General features: G+C 26.6%; 1 protein-coding gene and 1 pseudogene across 4 annotated transcripts; one reads left to right on the forward strand and one right to left on the reverse strand.

Moving 5' to 3' along the window:
- Positions 1–11,231: 11,231 nt before the first annotated feature.
- LOC114174579 lies at positions 11,232–12,284 on the reverse strand (annotated as a pseudogene).
- On the forward strand, positions 11,396–14,403 carry LOC114173822. 4 transcript variants are annotated; one of them, XR_003602600.1, is made up of 4 exons: positions 11,396–11,703; positions 12,201–12,779; positions 12,966–13,134; positions 14,136–14,403. XR_003602600.1 is itself a non-coding variant. In XM_028058448.1 (3 exons), exons 2-3 carry the CDS (start codon positions 12,326–12,328, stop codon positions 14,189–14,191), a joined length of 510 nt encoding a protein of 169 aa, XP_027914249.1. In that variant the 5' UTR covers positions 11,414–11,703; positions 12,201–12,325; the 3' UTR covers positions 14,192–14,403. The 4 variants fall into 4 exon arrangements, 3 of the variants coding, with proteins under 3 accessions (XP_027914249.1, XP_027914250.1, XP_027914251.1); XM_028058448.1 differs by lacking the exon at positions 12,966–13,134 and having other exon boundaries at positions 11,414–11,703; XM_028058449.1 differs by lacking the exon at positions 12,966–13,134 and having other exon boundaries at positions 11,431–11,703; positions 12,097–12,779.
- The last annotated feature ends 3,136 nt before the right edge of the window (positions 14,404–17,539 follow it).

Below are 17,539 nucleotides of genomic sequence, written 5' to 3' on the forward strand. Positions count from 1 at the left end.
GTTTCAATTTAATCTCAATTTTTGTAAAAATGAAGCAATATTGTTCATCCTTAAATTGACACTCAATTTACTTTTTATAAATCTTATGGTGATATTCTTACCAAAATTAACGTTTTTATTAAATATTTCTAAAAATATTTTAAATTAACTTTAAATTTTATAAAAAACATTAAACTTTGGTTTTGTTTGAACTTGAAATTTAGTTCCTAAACTTATATGTGACAAGTTATTTGATTTTTAATCTTCACTAAGTTTGTATAATATGACACACTTGATGTCTTTATATATCATGACAAAACTGTTAATTGTTGAAATTAAGTTTGAGGTTTAACTTTGTTTAATAATAAAACTAAAAAAAAAAACTTGTTTAAAAATATTTCTACAAATATTTAATAAAAATGTCAATTTTAGTAAGAATATCATCATAAGATTTATACAAAAATTAAATTGAGTGTCAATTTAAGGAGAGACAATATTGCTTCATTTTTATAAAAATTGAGACTAAATTGAAAGTAAAAACAAATATAGAGATCAAATTGGATCATTTTGACACGTGACACAAAAAATAAAAAGTTTTAAAAAAAATTAAAAAAATTCAGAAAAACCAGAAATTGACACGTTGGATTAATTTTAACACCGTTTGGTCAAAATTAACGGCAATGACCAAATTAAATCATTTTTACAAAAACAATGACTAAATTGAGACGAAAAATTGGAGGAAGACCAATTTAATACTACTTGACAAATAAAAAAAAAGTAAATTAACAAAAAAAACGAAGATATCAATTATGACTTAAAATTAATATAGTATGCGAACCTTCTATACCTCAATTCAGTTCATCATCAACCGAAGATGTAGAAAGTTTCTTCTTCTTATTTTATGCACAATTTACATAATATTAGTTAGCGTTGTTCACAACTGATATTGTATATTCCTTTTTAAATTCGCATCTGTCTAAATCGATATAGAAAGAACAATACAAGAAAAATATTTTTGAATTTGTCAAAATTATAATATCAGTGTCCAAATAAATATTAATTTACTCTAATATGTCCTAAAATCTTTTCACTTAATATTAATTTTTACATTTGTCTGTGTTTTATTCAAAATATTTTGATATTGGGAGGTAATAAATCTTTGAGAGGGATTGAGAATTAGCAAGCCAAAATTAAATAAAGAATAAGGGACAAAGAAACCATGTGCAGCACCATTCTCACAGCATAAACATGGACCCTCATCTTCTACATGTATAATATCTTTAGAATTAAGTATATATTGTTAGTCCTGAATTTGTATTCAAAATTGAAATGTACGAAATTTTAATATATTTTGTTTTATAAATTTTAAAAATAATGAATATAGTTCTTTTAATTTAATTATATAATTTTTTTATGTGTTTATCATGTTTTATATTAATATTGAAGTTGTTTACACCGTTACATATTTCAGTTTAATATTTGTTGAAAAGTCAATTTGACACCTCAAAAAAATTAATGTGATTGAGTTAAAAAAAAAAAATTATATTTATTCATTTTTAAAGTTTAGAGACAAAAAATATATCAAAACTCCAGACAGAGATAAATTTTAATTTTATATCAAAATTTAAAGACTAAAAACATACTTAATTAATATATATATATATGTATATGTATATATATATATATATAGATATATATATATATATATATGTATATACATATATGTATATGTATATAATATATATATACATATACATATATGTATATATATATATATATATATATATATTATATACATATATATATATATATATATATATATATATATATATATATATATGTATATATATATATATACGTGCATTTCAAGTGCCTTTCTTCTATCATTCTCACACTTCTTTCACTGTTTCATCTCCTACGCAGTTTTCCATCTATAGTTGTATCATCCACATGCATATGAATAATACTTGAGCTATTTGCTTTTGTCAACTTAACTCATCATCACATATAATTGGAGAGAGACACGCTTAAACCTTGTACCTTTTTCATTAATAAACTGCTGAATCAAAAAATTCTACAAGAATCAGACAACTATATCTAAATGATTGCAAAGAAGACAGAAAGGATTAAAATTATAAAACTTATTTTTAATTTCTACTGTAGTTTTTACTCAATTATTTTTATTTTGTTTTGTTTCGTTTCTCTTAAACTAAATAATCTTACTTTCACTCAATTTCTGGTATACTTTTATTCATTTTCTTTCTTCCTACTAAATGGAGACTAAATAATTTCTGGTATATATTTTTAAGTTCTACATTAAAAATCTCACGTCAATGAGCCAACTAAATTGGTGAGACAATGGGTGGCTCTGTTTCCAACGACTCAAGTTGCAAGCAGAGAGAAACGAAAACATGTTGCAGCATAGTACAACGTCAGTGCCCAAACACTTTTGTCTTTCGAGGAGATAACATAAAAGAAGAATCACCATCATCATCATCATCATGATCATTAAATTAGGTCACAAGTCTTCTGTGTATTCCTAAAACAACCGTGAGCGACAAGGTGAGCATCATCAACATTTTCTATGGTCTAGCTTCAAATGATTCCATAGCATATCCTATAATCATATGAACCATGTAATCTTTTAATCAGAATATTTGTTTTCTTTTGCTTATCCACAATTTGAAATAACTGTTAGTCATGAATTCACTGTGATCTTATTTATAAAAGACACTGTGATATAGATTTTTTTTTTTAAATGATTGTATGGTCCATTTTTAATAAAGTTGAATATACAATAATATTCATGATTTTTTTTCTTTTTAACTGAAGTTAATATAATTAGACTTTTATCTAAGGTTTAATTAGTAATTTAATTATTTAATTTGTTGGTTTGGTTTATTTTGATCTTTTATTAATTTTTTTATTTAATTTGTCTTTCAATTTTATAAAAATATTCAATTTGATCTTGTGATAACTTAATTATAATTTATATATATATATATATATATATATATATATTAAAGTTTATTTTAAAATTTATATATCAAATCACTTCAGTTAAATGTAACAAATTTAAGTATCTACGTGGAGTGCAAAAAATAAAATAATTTAAGTATTTAAGTGAAATACAAAAATAAAATAATTATTTGAGTATTTAAATGGAGTAATTTGATATATAAATTATAAAATATATTTTAACATATATATATATATATTATACTTAATTACTAATTTTGTATTAATTGGATAGGACAAATTCGCATCATTTTAAAAAAATAGGAGAACTAAATTGAATTAAAATTTTAAATAAAGGAATTAAATTCAAAATTGCTAAGAAATTAAACATTTTCAAACAATTGGATGACCTAATTAAACCTTTTTAAAAATTGAAAAACTAAATTAAACCCAAAAATAATAAGGGGCCAAAGTAAACCAAACTAACAAATTAGATAACTAAATCACTAATTAAGTCTTTATCTTACTAGTATTGTTTGTTATGATTAGGAATGGCTATGGGTCTTACCCGCAATCCGCCTCACAGAAAAATCCACCTGCTACCCGTCTACTTGTTTACCCGTTGAGTACCCGTTTAAAAAATATTCATAGATTATTTTAAAATTTGTGGGTATCTGTGGATATCTGCATACCCATGAATATTTAAAAAGATATATATTTTATAAATTTTTTAAATAAAATTATAAAAATTATAATATAATAAAAATTAAGTTTTATTTTTAATTAAATTTAACCTAATAAAATATAATTTCAATTAAATTTAACTTAATAAAATATAAATTAAATTTTAATTTTAATTTTTTGCGAGTAACGACTACCTGCGGATATGGATAGTATAATACTGCACCCGACCTGTTTATAAGCGAATATTAAAATACCCGTTACCCAGAGATAATAAATACTCGTGGTTGCTAACTATCCACCACGATTTTATTGGTGGACATTAATATTTTTGTCATCTCTAATTTTAATGCATTCTAGATTAATTTTCGTCTTCAAAGCTCTTTTCACGATCAAAAGTAGGAAGATGTATTTATATGTTTTTAACCTTAACTTTGATATGAGACCTATTGAACGTATGATAACAAGTTCGTCAATTGACATAGTTTTCATCTAACTGGGAATATTCCAATCTCAAGTTCGTATCGATAGAGTCATCTATCATGAGATATTATTTGTTTTGCGATCTAAAATTTTTCTCATGATTTTTAAAAAAAATATATATAAATAATGGAAAATTAGAGTCATATGAAATTAATAGGTGCACCAGAACATTAGTTAAGTGAAATTTTCTAAAAGACCAGACCCACATTATCCTTGCTAAATAACTGAAATATTATACCTAAAGGAAGGAAGTTATAGATGATAAAAGAAGAAAAAAAAATGGAATTTGGTGAATGAAGAAGGAAATAGAAAATAAAAATGTTATTGTGTTGTCGTTTGGCGTGTGATGCACATGGAGTGGGCAAGTGGGTTGCTCTGCAAGTTAATTAACATGCAGTGAGGATGAAGTACAAGTGGGTAGCCATGTCCCACACCTATCTTTTTGACACAAAGCAAGTGGCCACAATTTGGTTTTTTAAGGATTGTACTTTCTGCCCAACTTGATTATATCAATGTTCCTTTTCCTATCCAGTGATTAATCCAGATTCTGCACCAAGAAAACAGGAAGAAAATTTAAGTTAAAAAAATGGTTGTTGAGTAATCTCAATCTTCAAGAAATCACTAGGGTCAACATCCCAAAACCAGTGAAACAGCATGTTATGAAAACGTTTGAGACCATGAATATCAAAATATCAAAATAGACAGGAATTTCAATTTGTTACAGATAATTGAGCCATTTTGGAAGAATTATTAACTTGATATGATAATTTGTAACTGAATGATTATATATACTTTTCCCTACTAAAGAGGAAAAAAATCCTTTCTGCTATTACAAAAAGTTTGATGCTGCTTTTACCAAAGTGAATTTCATGATTAAGTTCATTTTATAAGTTTTTTTTCTTTTTCTTTTCAATCAACTCTTGATCGTGAATGCTGCACAATTTGTGCATTATTTTGTAATTTTTCCCTTATATAGGTCCCATTTCAGTCATAATTTTTTCTGAATTATCTATCTTGGGCAATAAAAAATAAGATTAGAAAGTGAGTTGAGTTTTGAGGGAAAATTTTGGCGACACCGCGCATTCTCCACTAATAAAAATTCAAGAGCATAAAATTCTGCAGGACTTTGTATGAAAATCAGCCTCTGTTATTTTATTGTTTGTTCTCGTTTTTTTTTTTTTTCATTTTTAGTTTGTTTTCATTTTCTTTTTTGCGTGAGATTTGAGTTGAGATGTTGAAGTAAATATTGAGAATGTAAAAATGTGCTCAGCTGGCTATAATTACCATACTAAACGTTATTTTATTTTTTTAAAATCTGTTGAAAAGAAACTTTGCATGTTAACATAGTTTAAAATTGATATTTAAGAATAAGAAAAAATCGATACTCATAATAACTATATACTAAGAATAAAAGAGTCACAAAAAATATAATACTTTTGTATCGGTTTGATTTCCATTTTAATTGGAGAGTTCATATTATTTAGTTGTTGTGATTTTATGATTTAATAATTTTATGAGTTTATAATTTTATAAATTTAAAATTTTATGTTTTAATTATCACTTATGACAATTTTTATTCCCAATTTTAAACACTACATTTTTTTTGTAATCCAAGATCAATAAATCATCGATCTTGTTCATAGTCTTTTGTGAGAGAATTAAACTAGTATGGATAATTTATTTTTTAAATTTATACCATATGATATTATAATAGTTTGTAGATTTCTTTTTCAAACTTTGTTTTTCCCTCGTAAATTTTATATTTTAAACTTATGGGTTAAATATATTTTTGGTCTTTTAACTTTTCATGAAAATTAGAATTAGTTCATTTTCGAAACTTTGATCCAATTTAGTCTACCATCGGTACAAATGCGTGAAATTAGTCATTTTAACCAAATTTTGATAAATGTATTTGACGTTTCAAACTCATTTCAAAATAACATTTAAGTTATTTGCATTGCTTGACATATTTCATTTCAATGTTAGTGTTGAGAAATGTGTTTGAAAATATCAAATAAACTTAAAAAATTTGGTTAATATGATTAAATTAACACATTTCTAATTATGAGAGACTAATTTGGTCTAAAGTTTCGAAGATGAATTAATTCCAAATTTCATTATAAAAGTTAAAGGACTAGAAACATATTTAACCTTAAAATTATTCAAACTTGACATTTCTAATATTTTTTATACAATATCGGGAATATTTTGGTTATAAAAATAAAAACAAAGATTACAAAGATAATAACAAAAGATTACACAAAAAATTACAATAATAATAACCAAATATAAGATATAAAACTTCAACTTATAGGATAGATTTAAGCCTAGGACCAAAACATATAAGTCGGTTTTTAGATTTCTTGATATCCATCTTTGAGTATATTAGGTTGGGTCAAATTTTAAACGATCTACTACGAGATTCATTTAATAACTTTTTGACTCATTGTATCCCCTTTACTTTCTTTGGTCCAAATCTTTCAAAGTCACATTAGTTTTGGTATACTTTTTAACAAAAATTCATTATTTTATTTCAAATTTTTGTTAAGTAAATATCAATTAGAACATTATGTTAAGATCATCCATTTCCTAATGAGTACATCTTCACTACTTAAAAAAAAAGCTACACTAACAAAACATAAATAAGGACATAATTATAAATAATTGACAATATAAACCATTTTTATATAATTTTCTAATTATTAATTATTTTTTATAATAATTGTATTGAGTTTACATTTATAATTAGTAAATAATATACAAATATTTATAATAGAATTAGTTTTATTAAAGAATGGAAAATTTTCACAGAAGGAAATAAAGTTCTGTCAATTCAAAATTTATTCTCCCTTCCAAAAGTCATGATATCGTTTTTTCCAAGATGTACAGCACAACGGGTCTGGCCAAAATTTATCTCCACAACGCCTTAAAGAAGCATCATTTAAAAGTTTATGTCGACATATTTTATAATATGTTTGGTGACAATACTTTGAAACACACCACTTTCCACTAAATAAAGTCATAAAAACAGTGTAAAAAATAAAATATTGGTAGAAGTTATAATTAGATTATAGAAATTACATAAAATAAGATTATACATAAGTAAGAACGGTGCATGTGTATAGCATATTTAACATACAAGATTGGATTATTAGCCATCGATGACACAAACAATAAAAATTAATGGCTAAATCGAATCAAAGAAATATCATTAGATCAATGAAAGTATTGTTAAACTATATTGGATATTGTATAATAATCAATATTGTATAATAATATACAGATTTTTGTCCCTCAAGATTTCAGTGAAATTTAGAATTAATCTTTTTTTGAAACTTGATCAATTTAGCCCTTTATTTTTAAAAATGTGTGAATTTAGTCATTTTAACCAAATTTTGTTAAATTTATTTGACGTTTTAAGCACATTTCATGATAATATTTGAATTGTTTATATTGTTTGACATATTTTCGTTTTAATGTTAACTCAAATATAATCATAAAATGCGTTTAAAATGACAAATAAACTTAATAAAAATGACTAAATTCATACATTTCTAAATATATATGACTAAATTGATATAAAATTTCAAAGATGAATTAATTCCAAAATTTACTAAAATTTGAGGACCAAACACATATTTAATCCATAATATGTAAATACGTGAACAAGAGCAACCCTTATTACCGTATACTTTTATATTGTATAAACTTTGCTTCATATATAAAACTACCCTAATTAGTGTAAACATCAATTCTTGCAACTCAATTATTTTAACGTTGGACAAACGGTAACAATTTAAAATCTTTTAAAAGAAGAGAACATGGAACAAAAGTCAATTGAAGGAGCTCCTTCTAAGAAAATCCAATGAGAAAATACACACTTTTTTCTTTCTTTCTTTCTTGCTACGTCAATACTTGTCATTCTTTTTTCTATGCAAACTTTTTCCGATTACTTAATTCCCATATTCAATATTCTATATTCTTTGAGTATTGATTACTCCATGGGCACCCACCTTTCAGTTTGTTCGTGGAAAAAATGATGACTCACTTTCAATCAATTTCGTAGAAACTTGTGTAGATCAATTACTAAGCTGTTACGTGCCCTCTTTCACCTTAAACAAGTTCTTTAATGCAACTTCTTAAATCACTATTAGAGTTTATATTGATTACTAATTAATCTCGTTTTTCATTTAATGGAACATTTACATTTACTTGGATAACTACATGTCGTGTTAATTAAACTTATGAACTTTTCATCATTAGTTCAATCACTAAGAGTTTAATCACATTCAAATAGTGGTTACAGCTATTTTATTAAGATTACTAAGTTTGATCTATGGTTGTTCCCCTGATACTCAATTTGTATATATAATGAATCATATTTAGTGAACTTAAATATAAATAAATTTAATTTTCTAAATTTTGTTCAATACTGTTTATTTTAATTTTTTTATATTATGAAAATAAAATATTAAATAAATAAATTATTGTTTTCAATCAGTGTAAAAATAGTTAAACTTGTTTATAAGTTAATTAGTGTCAATATTTTGTAATAGAAGTTAAATGGTGAAGGAGATTCCTATTTTCATACTTGATATAGAAGTTAGTTTGGAGAAGATAAACTTGTTTTGGTTTCTTATTTACCTTCACGACTTGTTACAAAAACTTGATTTGTTACAATATATTGTTTTACTATCTGAGATATTTCGCAAATTTTATAAAATATTGATCACTTTAACCATAAATATTGACATATAACTGCAAAAAATAAACAAAGCAGTTGTTAATGTTATCAATTTCAAATACTATTTTGTAGGATATATGGGTATTTCATTCAATTTGTAAATGTATAATTTAATTCAACTCAATTACTTTTTCAAATTATATTATATAGCCCACTCAATTAAAACTAGAACAAGTAATGAATTTATGAGCTTTAAATTTGCGAATTAAATCCAATTTTATTGTTATATAGTAAAAATATTAATTTCCTAATTAAAAGACATTTGAATTTTTTATATTGTGAATATTGTTTAGAATGTTTTGTTTTGAGATGTGTATTTGTCTATTCAGACTAAGCCTTCATTTGCTCTTCTTTTCAACTTGACTAGACTCTCTTATCTCCACTTATAGTCTAAAATAGTATAATTTTAATTTTTTTCTTGATTTCTTTTAAAATAATAAAAGTGGATAAGTAATTGGAAGCACGAAAACATAAATAAAAACTTACACAAAAATAGTATGAGTTTTTAGGTGGAAATCTTATGTAATCTGTTCTAGTGCAACCTAACATAAAGAAATTGATTATACTATAATTAGCTTCCTAAATTCATCATTATTTCTAATAAATTATAAATTTCCCATAGATTAGTTATCCAAAGAAACAAAATAGATAAACTAGCTTAACATCTGTTCAAACTTAACATAAGTAATTGCAGAAAAAGATAATTAACACAAATATTTCTTAAGTTTACATCCACATTTTCATGTAGAACCTTATTTAGAAAGAGAGCATCATTAAATGTAATAAATATCTTTTGATGTATTTGACACAACTTGATCTCTCGTAAGATAAATCAATTTATTTAAAGTTGGTAGAAAGGTGTATGATTGAAGTAAGATGCAACACTAGACTTTATCTTTCTTTCTTTGTGCAAATCCTAAGTAACTTTTAAAACTATTTAAATAAAGAATAACTTTACTCATCCCACATAGTATTACATACAATATGTAAAGACTTTCGTATGAAACTTTTAGATGATTGTGTTATAGACATAATTTCTTTTGTAGAGAAAACCAAATCATATGTATATTTAAATTAATACTTTTGTTTATATACACCAAAATTAATTATTTGCCATCATATTTGTTTTAATAGAAGTAAATTTGAGGTTCTTGTGTAAAACAAAGTTCTTTTTAACCCGTAATTATAAAATAGAGTCATTTGAATTTCTTTTTTAAAATAGGATGAAGTTGTCAAAACTTGTAACGACATGTAGACTGAAGTTGTTATGAATGTGACCGATTTTTTGTTTTCTTAATAAAATTGAAATCGTTAAGACTTTTATCAATTTTTGTATATCAAAAAATTGAAATCATCAAAACTCATGAAAACTTTAGTTTTATATATATATATATATATATATATATATATATATATATATATATATATATATATATATATATATATTAAATACATAAACGACTAGAAGTCCTAATGACTTGAAAAAAAATGAAACCGATCACTATTTTACCCTATTTAAAAAAAAAGTTAATTGACTTTATTTTATAATTACAGGTTTAAAACAATTATGTTTTAAAAAAAAAATTCCAAGTTTGGCGGGAGCCAATCAACCACCTAGTATATTAATCAAGAATGTTTATACTTAAAGCCATTTGATGAAATTTTTGTATTCTTTTTTCATTATATTTTATTTGTCTTGTTAATATTCCATCTTTTATTAAGAAAAATATTATATTGGATTAACTTATTAGATAAAAAAGAATTTCAACTCGAATTTATTCAGCTGAATTAGAAATTTATCTTTCATCACCTACATCCCCAATCAAGTGGAATTAAATACAAAAAAATGCAATGCAACATTATATTTAAATAATCCACCCATAAATTTGTTCAAATAAAAAATTATACCTTTCATATATTTATTTATATTTGATTTTTAAAATTAAAATTATAAGTATTTTTCAGAATATAAACAACGAAATAAGATTTTGTTTGTAGGCAACTATATATCCCACAGAAAATTTATTTCTAAAAGTATGTTAATACTATACAAGCATACTTTTAGAAAATATATATGTATCATATATTAAGGAACAAAACGAAAAAGATATCGGCATTAAAATAATGTTAAAATATTTTTTTTATAAATTTAACTTTATCATAAGTTATTCCTTATAAATTATAATCTTATATTACTTATTTTGATTGACATTATTGACACATGTCCACAAGTTGGACTGCACATGCATACCATGATTGGGTAATGGTCATCCACGTCAGCTAGTTTGGACGGTTATTATCTCTTCTATCGCTGAATCAACGTCAAATATTTTCTGATTAAAAAACATATATTCATGCTATATTGTTAACTACCTTACTCTATAGGCTAGGAATGAATTATTATAAGATGAGTGAGAATCAGAGTAAGAGAAGAAAGATCCTCTATCTGGCCGTAAATCAGAGTAACTGGTGCAATCTTGACCGTTGATGAGAAAATATTGAAAAGGTGAAAAAATAGCTCTATAAATTCAGATGAAGACGACGCTTTGAGCGATTGGGTTTGCTTCCCAGCGTACCCAGAAACAGAACCAGAAGGGGGAAGACAGTTAGTAAGATAAAAGAGAGAGAGAGGGTTAATTTGCGAGTTAGGGTTTCGAGTTGACTCACTGAGCCTATGCATTGTGTCGTCGGTTTTTTCTCTCGCCGGAGGAAACTCTTGGTCCGATCTCCCCTGTTTTTCTTTCCAGTAGCATAGCAGTTTGAAAGGTTCTGTTTTTCCGGCGAGGAGTATGGGATTTTCCGGTGATTCTTTGGAGAATTGAGTTTAGGGGAATTCTCGATTTTGACCTAGAGCAAAGGTCTTTACTCAAAATATTCTCTGGGTTTCGTGTTCTTTTTCCATTTTTGCAGTGGATAGACTGAACATGACTGTCATTGTGCTTGATTTGTGTTGATATTTTTGGATAAATAAGAAACAAGAAAAATTATTCCTTTGATATTTGGATAGTTATTTTAGATATTATTTTATGCTTTTATGGGAGTGTAAAACGTCTGAAATAAGTTTTGCTAACAGTTCATTATTGGAAATGGGTCAGTAATTCTAGGTCAAGTTCTTCAACTTTCTAAACTGGGTTTGATATTTAAGAAAACCTTGGTGAATTTATAACTTATGTTTCATCCGTGCTTGTGTTTTTTTTTTTTTTTTAATAACAAAGTTTTGGTTTTTAATTGATTGTTATTGATATTAATAGGTTTGTTGGGTTGAATTTATTCTTGTGGCCTTCCCCATTTTCCAATTGATTTCCTTTTGTTGATGAATGGATCATATCCTAATATAGTGTGGTCACTGCAACAGGCAGGAACCACTGGCCCTTCGGTTTCTCAAATTTTTTGGTCTCATTCTTTCACAAATCTTTGGTCACCAAAAGAGCTTCACTCATTGTGACCCTTTAGGTTTGACTTACCACTGGAATTGGAAGTATGGCTGTCTCTTTAACTCGTTTGTCGTGGTGGTTGTGGGGTGGCAAAGAGAAAGAGCCAGTTTCCAGCGGCTCTCAGCTGAAGTCATCTTCTGAATGGGGTTTTAAGGAGAGAGAGACTCTGAAGTTTCCTTCTGTTAAGGGAACAAAAATAGCTCCTTCTCACAGGAAGGGTAAAAAGAAATGGCAGAGCAGGGAAGAGAGGAGACTTGATAGAGAGTACGATGTTGTGCTGGTGTCATCTGATGGTGATGGTTGTTGGTCAGACTCTGAATCTGATGACTCAGATTGGTCCATTGGGTGGTTGGAGCCACATGGTTCTGAATTTCTTCAGAGTGATGACGATATGGATAATAGTTTTGCTGTGCTGGTTCCTTGCTATAGCAAGGAGGTGGAGAGTTCAAGCAAGGAGCTTTTGAGTGCCATCAAGAACCTTCCAAATGAATTTTCTCCTGGTGAGATTCAGGACTTTTTTGAAATGTTTGATTTTGTTTTCATTTGAGTTATTTTGTTCTTTCTCAACTCCTAGCACTGTTTAACTTTTACTTGATTAACCTTTTTTTGTGCTGGTTCTTTAAAGTCAAACGATCCTTGTTCTTGTTCATGTATTTTAAGCTTTTATATTATTTTGTAATCAACAGTTTTCTATATGGTTTGGCCTTGTTGAGGATTCTGATGCTAATGAAGAAATGTGTCAGTCATTATCAAATACTATGCACTGTTTAGTAATTATGATGAGTGCAATGGTAATTGGGGCTTCAAACTCGCTAAATCCAAATAGGCTAATACATACTACATGATATAGACCAGGTAGTTTTGCCTTTTCCTTAGAATTATCTTCAAATGCATTGATCTGCGCGGCCTTTGTTTTTATTTATTTATTATATTTTTGCATTTTTCTTGGTGTGTGGATATTGTTGGGGTTTCTTCTTCTATCCTATGCGGGTTTTTGTTCCTCTTTTATATTCTAACGGTTTAATGTCTGATCTGCAAAGTAGCCTAGATTTATGAGATAATTTTCTTTGTTTGTATCTTACCTATTCCAGGAGGTTTCCTTATGCTTCTGTCATGTGCTTTTTTTCTCTTTTATCAAATTCTTATTTTGAATGTAAAGTGTTAGCTTGAAATTTTTGTTCCGGTGGTAAATCACTTTTACTTGGTTGTGTTCATGAGAGATAAAAAGTCTCGTTCATGAAACTGCTGAAGCAGCTTCACCATCACAATCTGATTTATGGTCATAAACTCCACACTGTACAAGGGACAGTCAAATTGATCACTGCCAAATGACTTGATATTTTTCTCTCATGTTCTTCCTGCATTTTTTCTTCAATAATAAGTAGAATTAAAAAGATAGCGTATAGTATAATATATGATATGCTAATAAGATATGTTAACAGAACAGCTACTTTCCTTTTTATCTCAGAATTGTTCCTTTTTTGTCCATGGAAAGTGGTCCTGGCTTTTAGATCTTTATGGTTGAATGTACATTTATACCTAAATCATCTTGTAGTATCGATAGGACTCACGGATGTAATTGATTGAATTTGTAAGAGTTGCATACTATTGTGTTAAAATAACTATTCACCACTTTCAATTGAGCTCTTTGTACATATGAAAACTAAGGAAAGTTGTCTTGGAATTAATATAGAAATGCTTTCAATGGAGTGAAAACATTCATTTCCATTACTGATTAAATTATACAGAGTATCACTTGATATATTCATGTGTATTATAATATTTGTGTATCTGCCTTTTGAAGAGATTATGGAACCATTCTAAATTGGTGTTTGGAACACTGTTTGAATTTGCAGCAGGCCAAAACTACGTGGAACACTGGCTAGCTTCTCTTCAGAATTTTAAAGCTTAGAAAACTGCATCTTCTGACAACGTTCTAGAAGTAGAGGAGGCTAAATAATCCATCCATCCCATGTATTTTTTGTACAAAGAAATCATCTTCTCTCTCCTCTTATTGTAAAAGCTTAAATTGAAATGGAAAATTTCAATCTACAAAATTCCATATGGGCCAATCAATCACTATTATAATATAAAGAAAAAAAGAGATTTTCATGTTGATATGAAGTTATAGTGGGGAGAGTTGCAAGAATTATGCTTTGGATAAACTGATATGTTTTTATTTTTTACTTGTGGTAACTATACAAGATTACAAGATAAAATATTTGAAAAAAGGGGATAATGCAATTGGTCATTCATACTTTTAACAATATTTTTAATTATAATGTGTTAAATAAATAAATTATGAAAAGTGTGGTTAATTTAGAGATTGGTTGGAAAACATAAAGTTCTTTATGGAAATAAGAACTAAAAGAAAAACTTCTCTCTGTGGCTTTTACTTTTGCAACTGAAGCAGGTAAATTAGATTCCTTTCTTCTTTCCTTCTTTCTTTTTTCCTTTTCATTTTTGATTGGTTCTTCGTAAATTCATTCTGCAGTTTTCCTTCCCTTTGTTGTTGGCTGTAAATCTGCATAATCCATTTTAATCCAAATTGGCATATCAAGTGTTGGACCACATGAATGTACGATTGAAAGAAGAACCACATAGTTTTTGTTCCTCGATTCAATGATAAAATGGCCCATTCCTCCTTAACTTTGTGGCTGTTGCATCATTGATGCCGAGGAAATTCTAAGTGCAAAAGTAGCGCTATCTAGATCAAAAACTGTTTTTTTATAATTACAAAACAATTTTTGTTTTTTTTAAATGTGTGCAAAATAAAAATTACAATTTTGCTCTACCTTTAATTCCTGATATGCCACCCTGATCTTTTTATTTCCTTATTATGTTAGTCTTTACATTTAAAACAAAAAAAAAAAAAACTTGTAATTTTTAATTTTGTGTGTATACTTCTTTTATTTTGGTCAAATTAAACTCTAGAACTAATTGTTTGTATTGTCAAGAAATAGTTCAGTTAAATAAAATATAAAACATATGAAATTAAGCTTTGAGTAAAATTGTGAGTTTCTTTACATTAAACCAGCCAAAACATAAAATACCAGGACCAAATTATTTGTTAAAATATGAAAGGTGACTGAAAGTTTACTTTACAGTAGATATATTTCTTACTTAAAATTGTAAACAAAAGAAAATAATTTTGATAAAATAAGAATAAAAGGTTTCATAAGTTTTGGAGTGGTAAAATCCAGATTTTTATTTTAATTTTTAACTAGAAAAATAGGTTAACGGGATAGTCCATCGTGTCTTATCTCTAATCTGTCAATTTGATGGATTAGACGACCTAGTCCAAATTGGTTGATAGATAAAAATGTCAAAATGACCTGTCTTGTTTTGAGCGGGATGACCACGTACCATGGCCTACATTTATAAATTGATTTTTTGTGACTAAGTTGTGATATGTGAAAGAGAAGAAATAAGTGTTATTTAAAAAAAAGTTAAATATGTTGTTAATCGTTTAACTATAAAATTGAAATTGGTCCTATTCAAAATCTTGATTCTTGTAACTTTAGAAAGTAATAGATATAGTTTTTCCGCCTCAACCACATTCAATTTTGTTTTACATGGCAAAAGACATTTGCATGTACCTTCACATGTGTTATTCACATGTCAATGATTAATTTTTTGAAATAAAATATTTTTTTTTCTAAAATATGTAGTGGTGATTTTTCCTCTAAATTTTCCTCTTCATTTCTAGAATCACATACATCATCATTATTTCTCTATTTTTCCATCTCCATTTTCATCTCTCGGTTTTCCATCTCTTCCATCGATGACTCGCAATTTCTCTTGAGGACGATAATTGCGGTAGAATTAAGGGTGTTTTCGAATGATAGCGCCGCGACTAGGACTAGTGACGACCTTGCCATTAGTTGCGAGGTGCGATGGTTTTTACATTGAAACTTGTTTTAGAAAGAACACAGCGATAATAGGAATGTAAAATGCATTGATATTGGCGAGGCATTTGATGGTGGAAACACATGTCACATGTAAATGTACATGTAGACATCGTTTATCATGTCACATAAAATTTAACATCATTGAATGAAAGTTACTATTTACATTATTTTCTAAAGTTAAAAAACCATATAAAATCAAATTTTGAACAGAGACCGATTCCAATTTTATGATATAGTTGAGATACCTAAAACATTTAACCCAATATAAAAAGCACTCTATATCTTATGCATGACATTGACGGTATAAGCTATGATCAAATCGACTCTTCGTTTTTGTCTCCTTACTTCTTCGTGATTTCCTCATTTCCATTGTTGTTATTAAATAACAACTAAACATGGCATTGAATGAAGACAAATTCGACCGCTAATAAGAAAATGAAGTTTAAAGATTAACGAAATATTAATAAAAAATATACTTACATTATCCTCTCTCTTGTTTTTTTTTTTTTACATTTCTTCCAACTAAAAAATATGTATATCCAATAAAGTCGTTGACGGTACTAAACCTAAATAATTATGACTTTTGGTCTCTCGTTATTTGGTGATCTGTAATTTTCCTTTAATTTTAAATATTTTTTACAAAATCAATCTTACTCCGAACATATTTATGAAAAAAGGTAAGGCCAAAATAAAGTTTAATTAATTAAGTATAAATAATAAAATAAGTTAAACATGTACAAAATATAACATTCCGTTTCTCAAAGCAGTATAAATAGGATACAATATTACTTCATAGAGACATATATTTAAATATGAAAAACAAATAGTAAAATATTGGAAATAAGTAATACAATATCTTATATGAAAAATTCAATATATTGATTGCCTAAAAATAATACTTTTTATACAAGGTTAAAGTTCTTGCTTAAACATTATTTGAGTAACTCAATATTCAAGCTGGATTTGTAAAAACCTCATAGTTTAACTAAAATAACTAATGATGCTCAATCTAATCATTCTAAACCATTATCAAATTCAATGATACATGTAAATACAATTATCAGTCAATTTCGTTTTATTATTACAATTTACTTTATTGAAAAATAATAATAGTCTTTACACATTCAACTTTTAATGATTTCTCTGATTTGAAATTACTTATCCTCTATTATGTAATATGAAAAATTAAGTAAGAACTTAAAAGAGAAAAAATAATTTAGTATCTACAAGAAAATTTTTAAATAATAACTACTAAAAATAATTGGTTACTGATAAATTTAAATATAAGATTAAAAATTATTGATAACTAAAATAATTTGTATTATAAATTAATCATTATAATTAATTTC

This window comes from Vigna unguiculata, chromosome 2 (genome assembly GCF_004118075.2).
Source record: "Vigna unguiculata cultivar IT97K-499-35 chromosome 2, ASM411807v1, whole genome shotgun sequence".
Lineage (NCBI taxonomy): Eukaryota > Viridiplantae > Streptophyta > Magnoliopsida > Fabales > Fabaceae > Vigna > Vigna unguiculata.

Bases quoted from the DNA above. Each gene is read 5' to 3' on its own strand.
- LOC114173822 (XM_028058448.1), top strand. From the start codon at position 12,326: ATGGCTGTCTCTTTAACTCGTTTGTCGTGGTGGTTGTGGGGTGGCAAA. The intron at 12,780-14,135 runs GTGAGATTCAGG...TTGAATTTGCAG, and splicing joins TCCAAATGAATTTTCTCCTG to CAGGCCAAAACTACGTGGAA.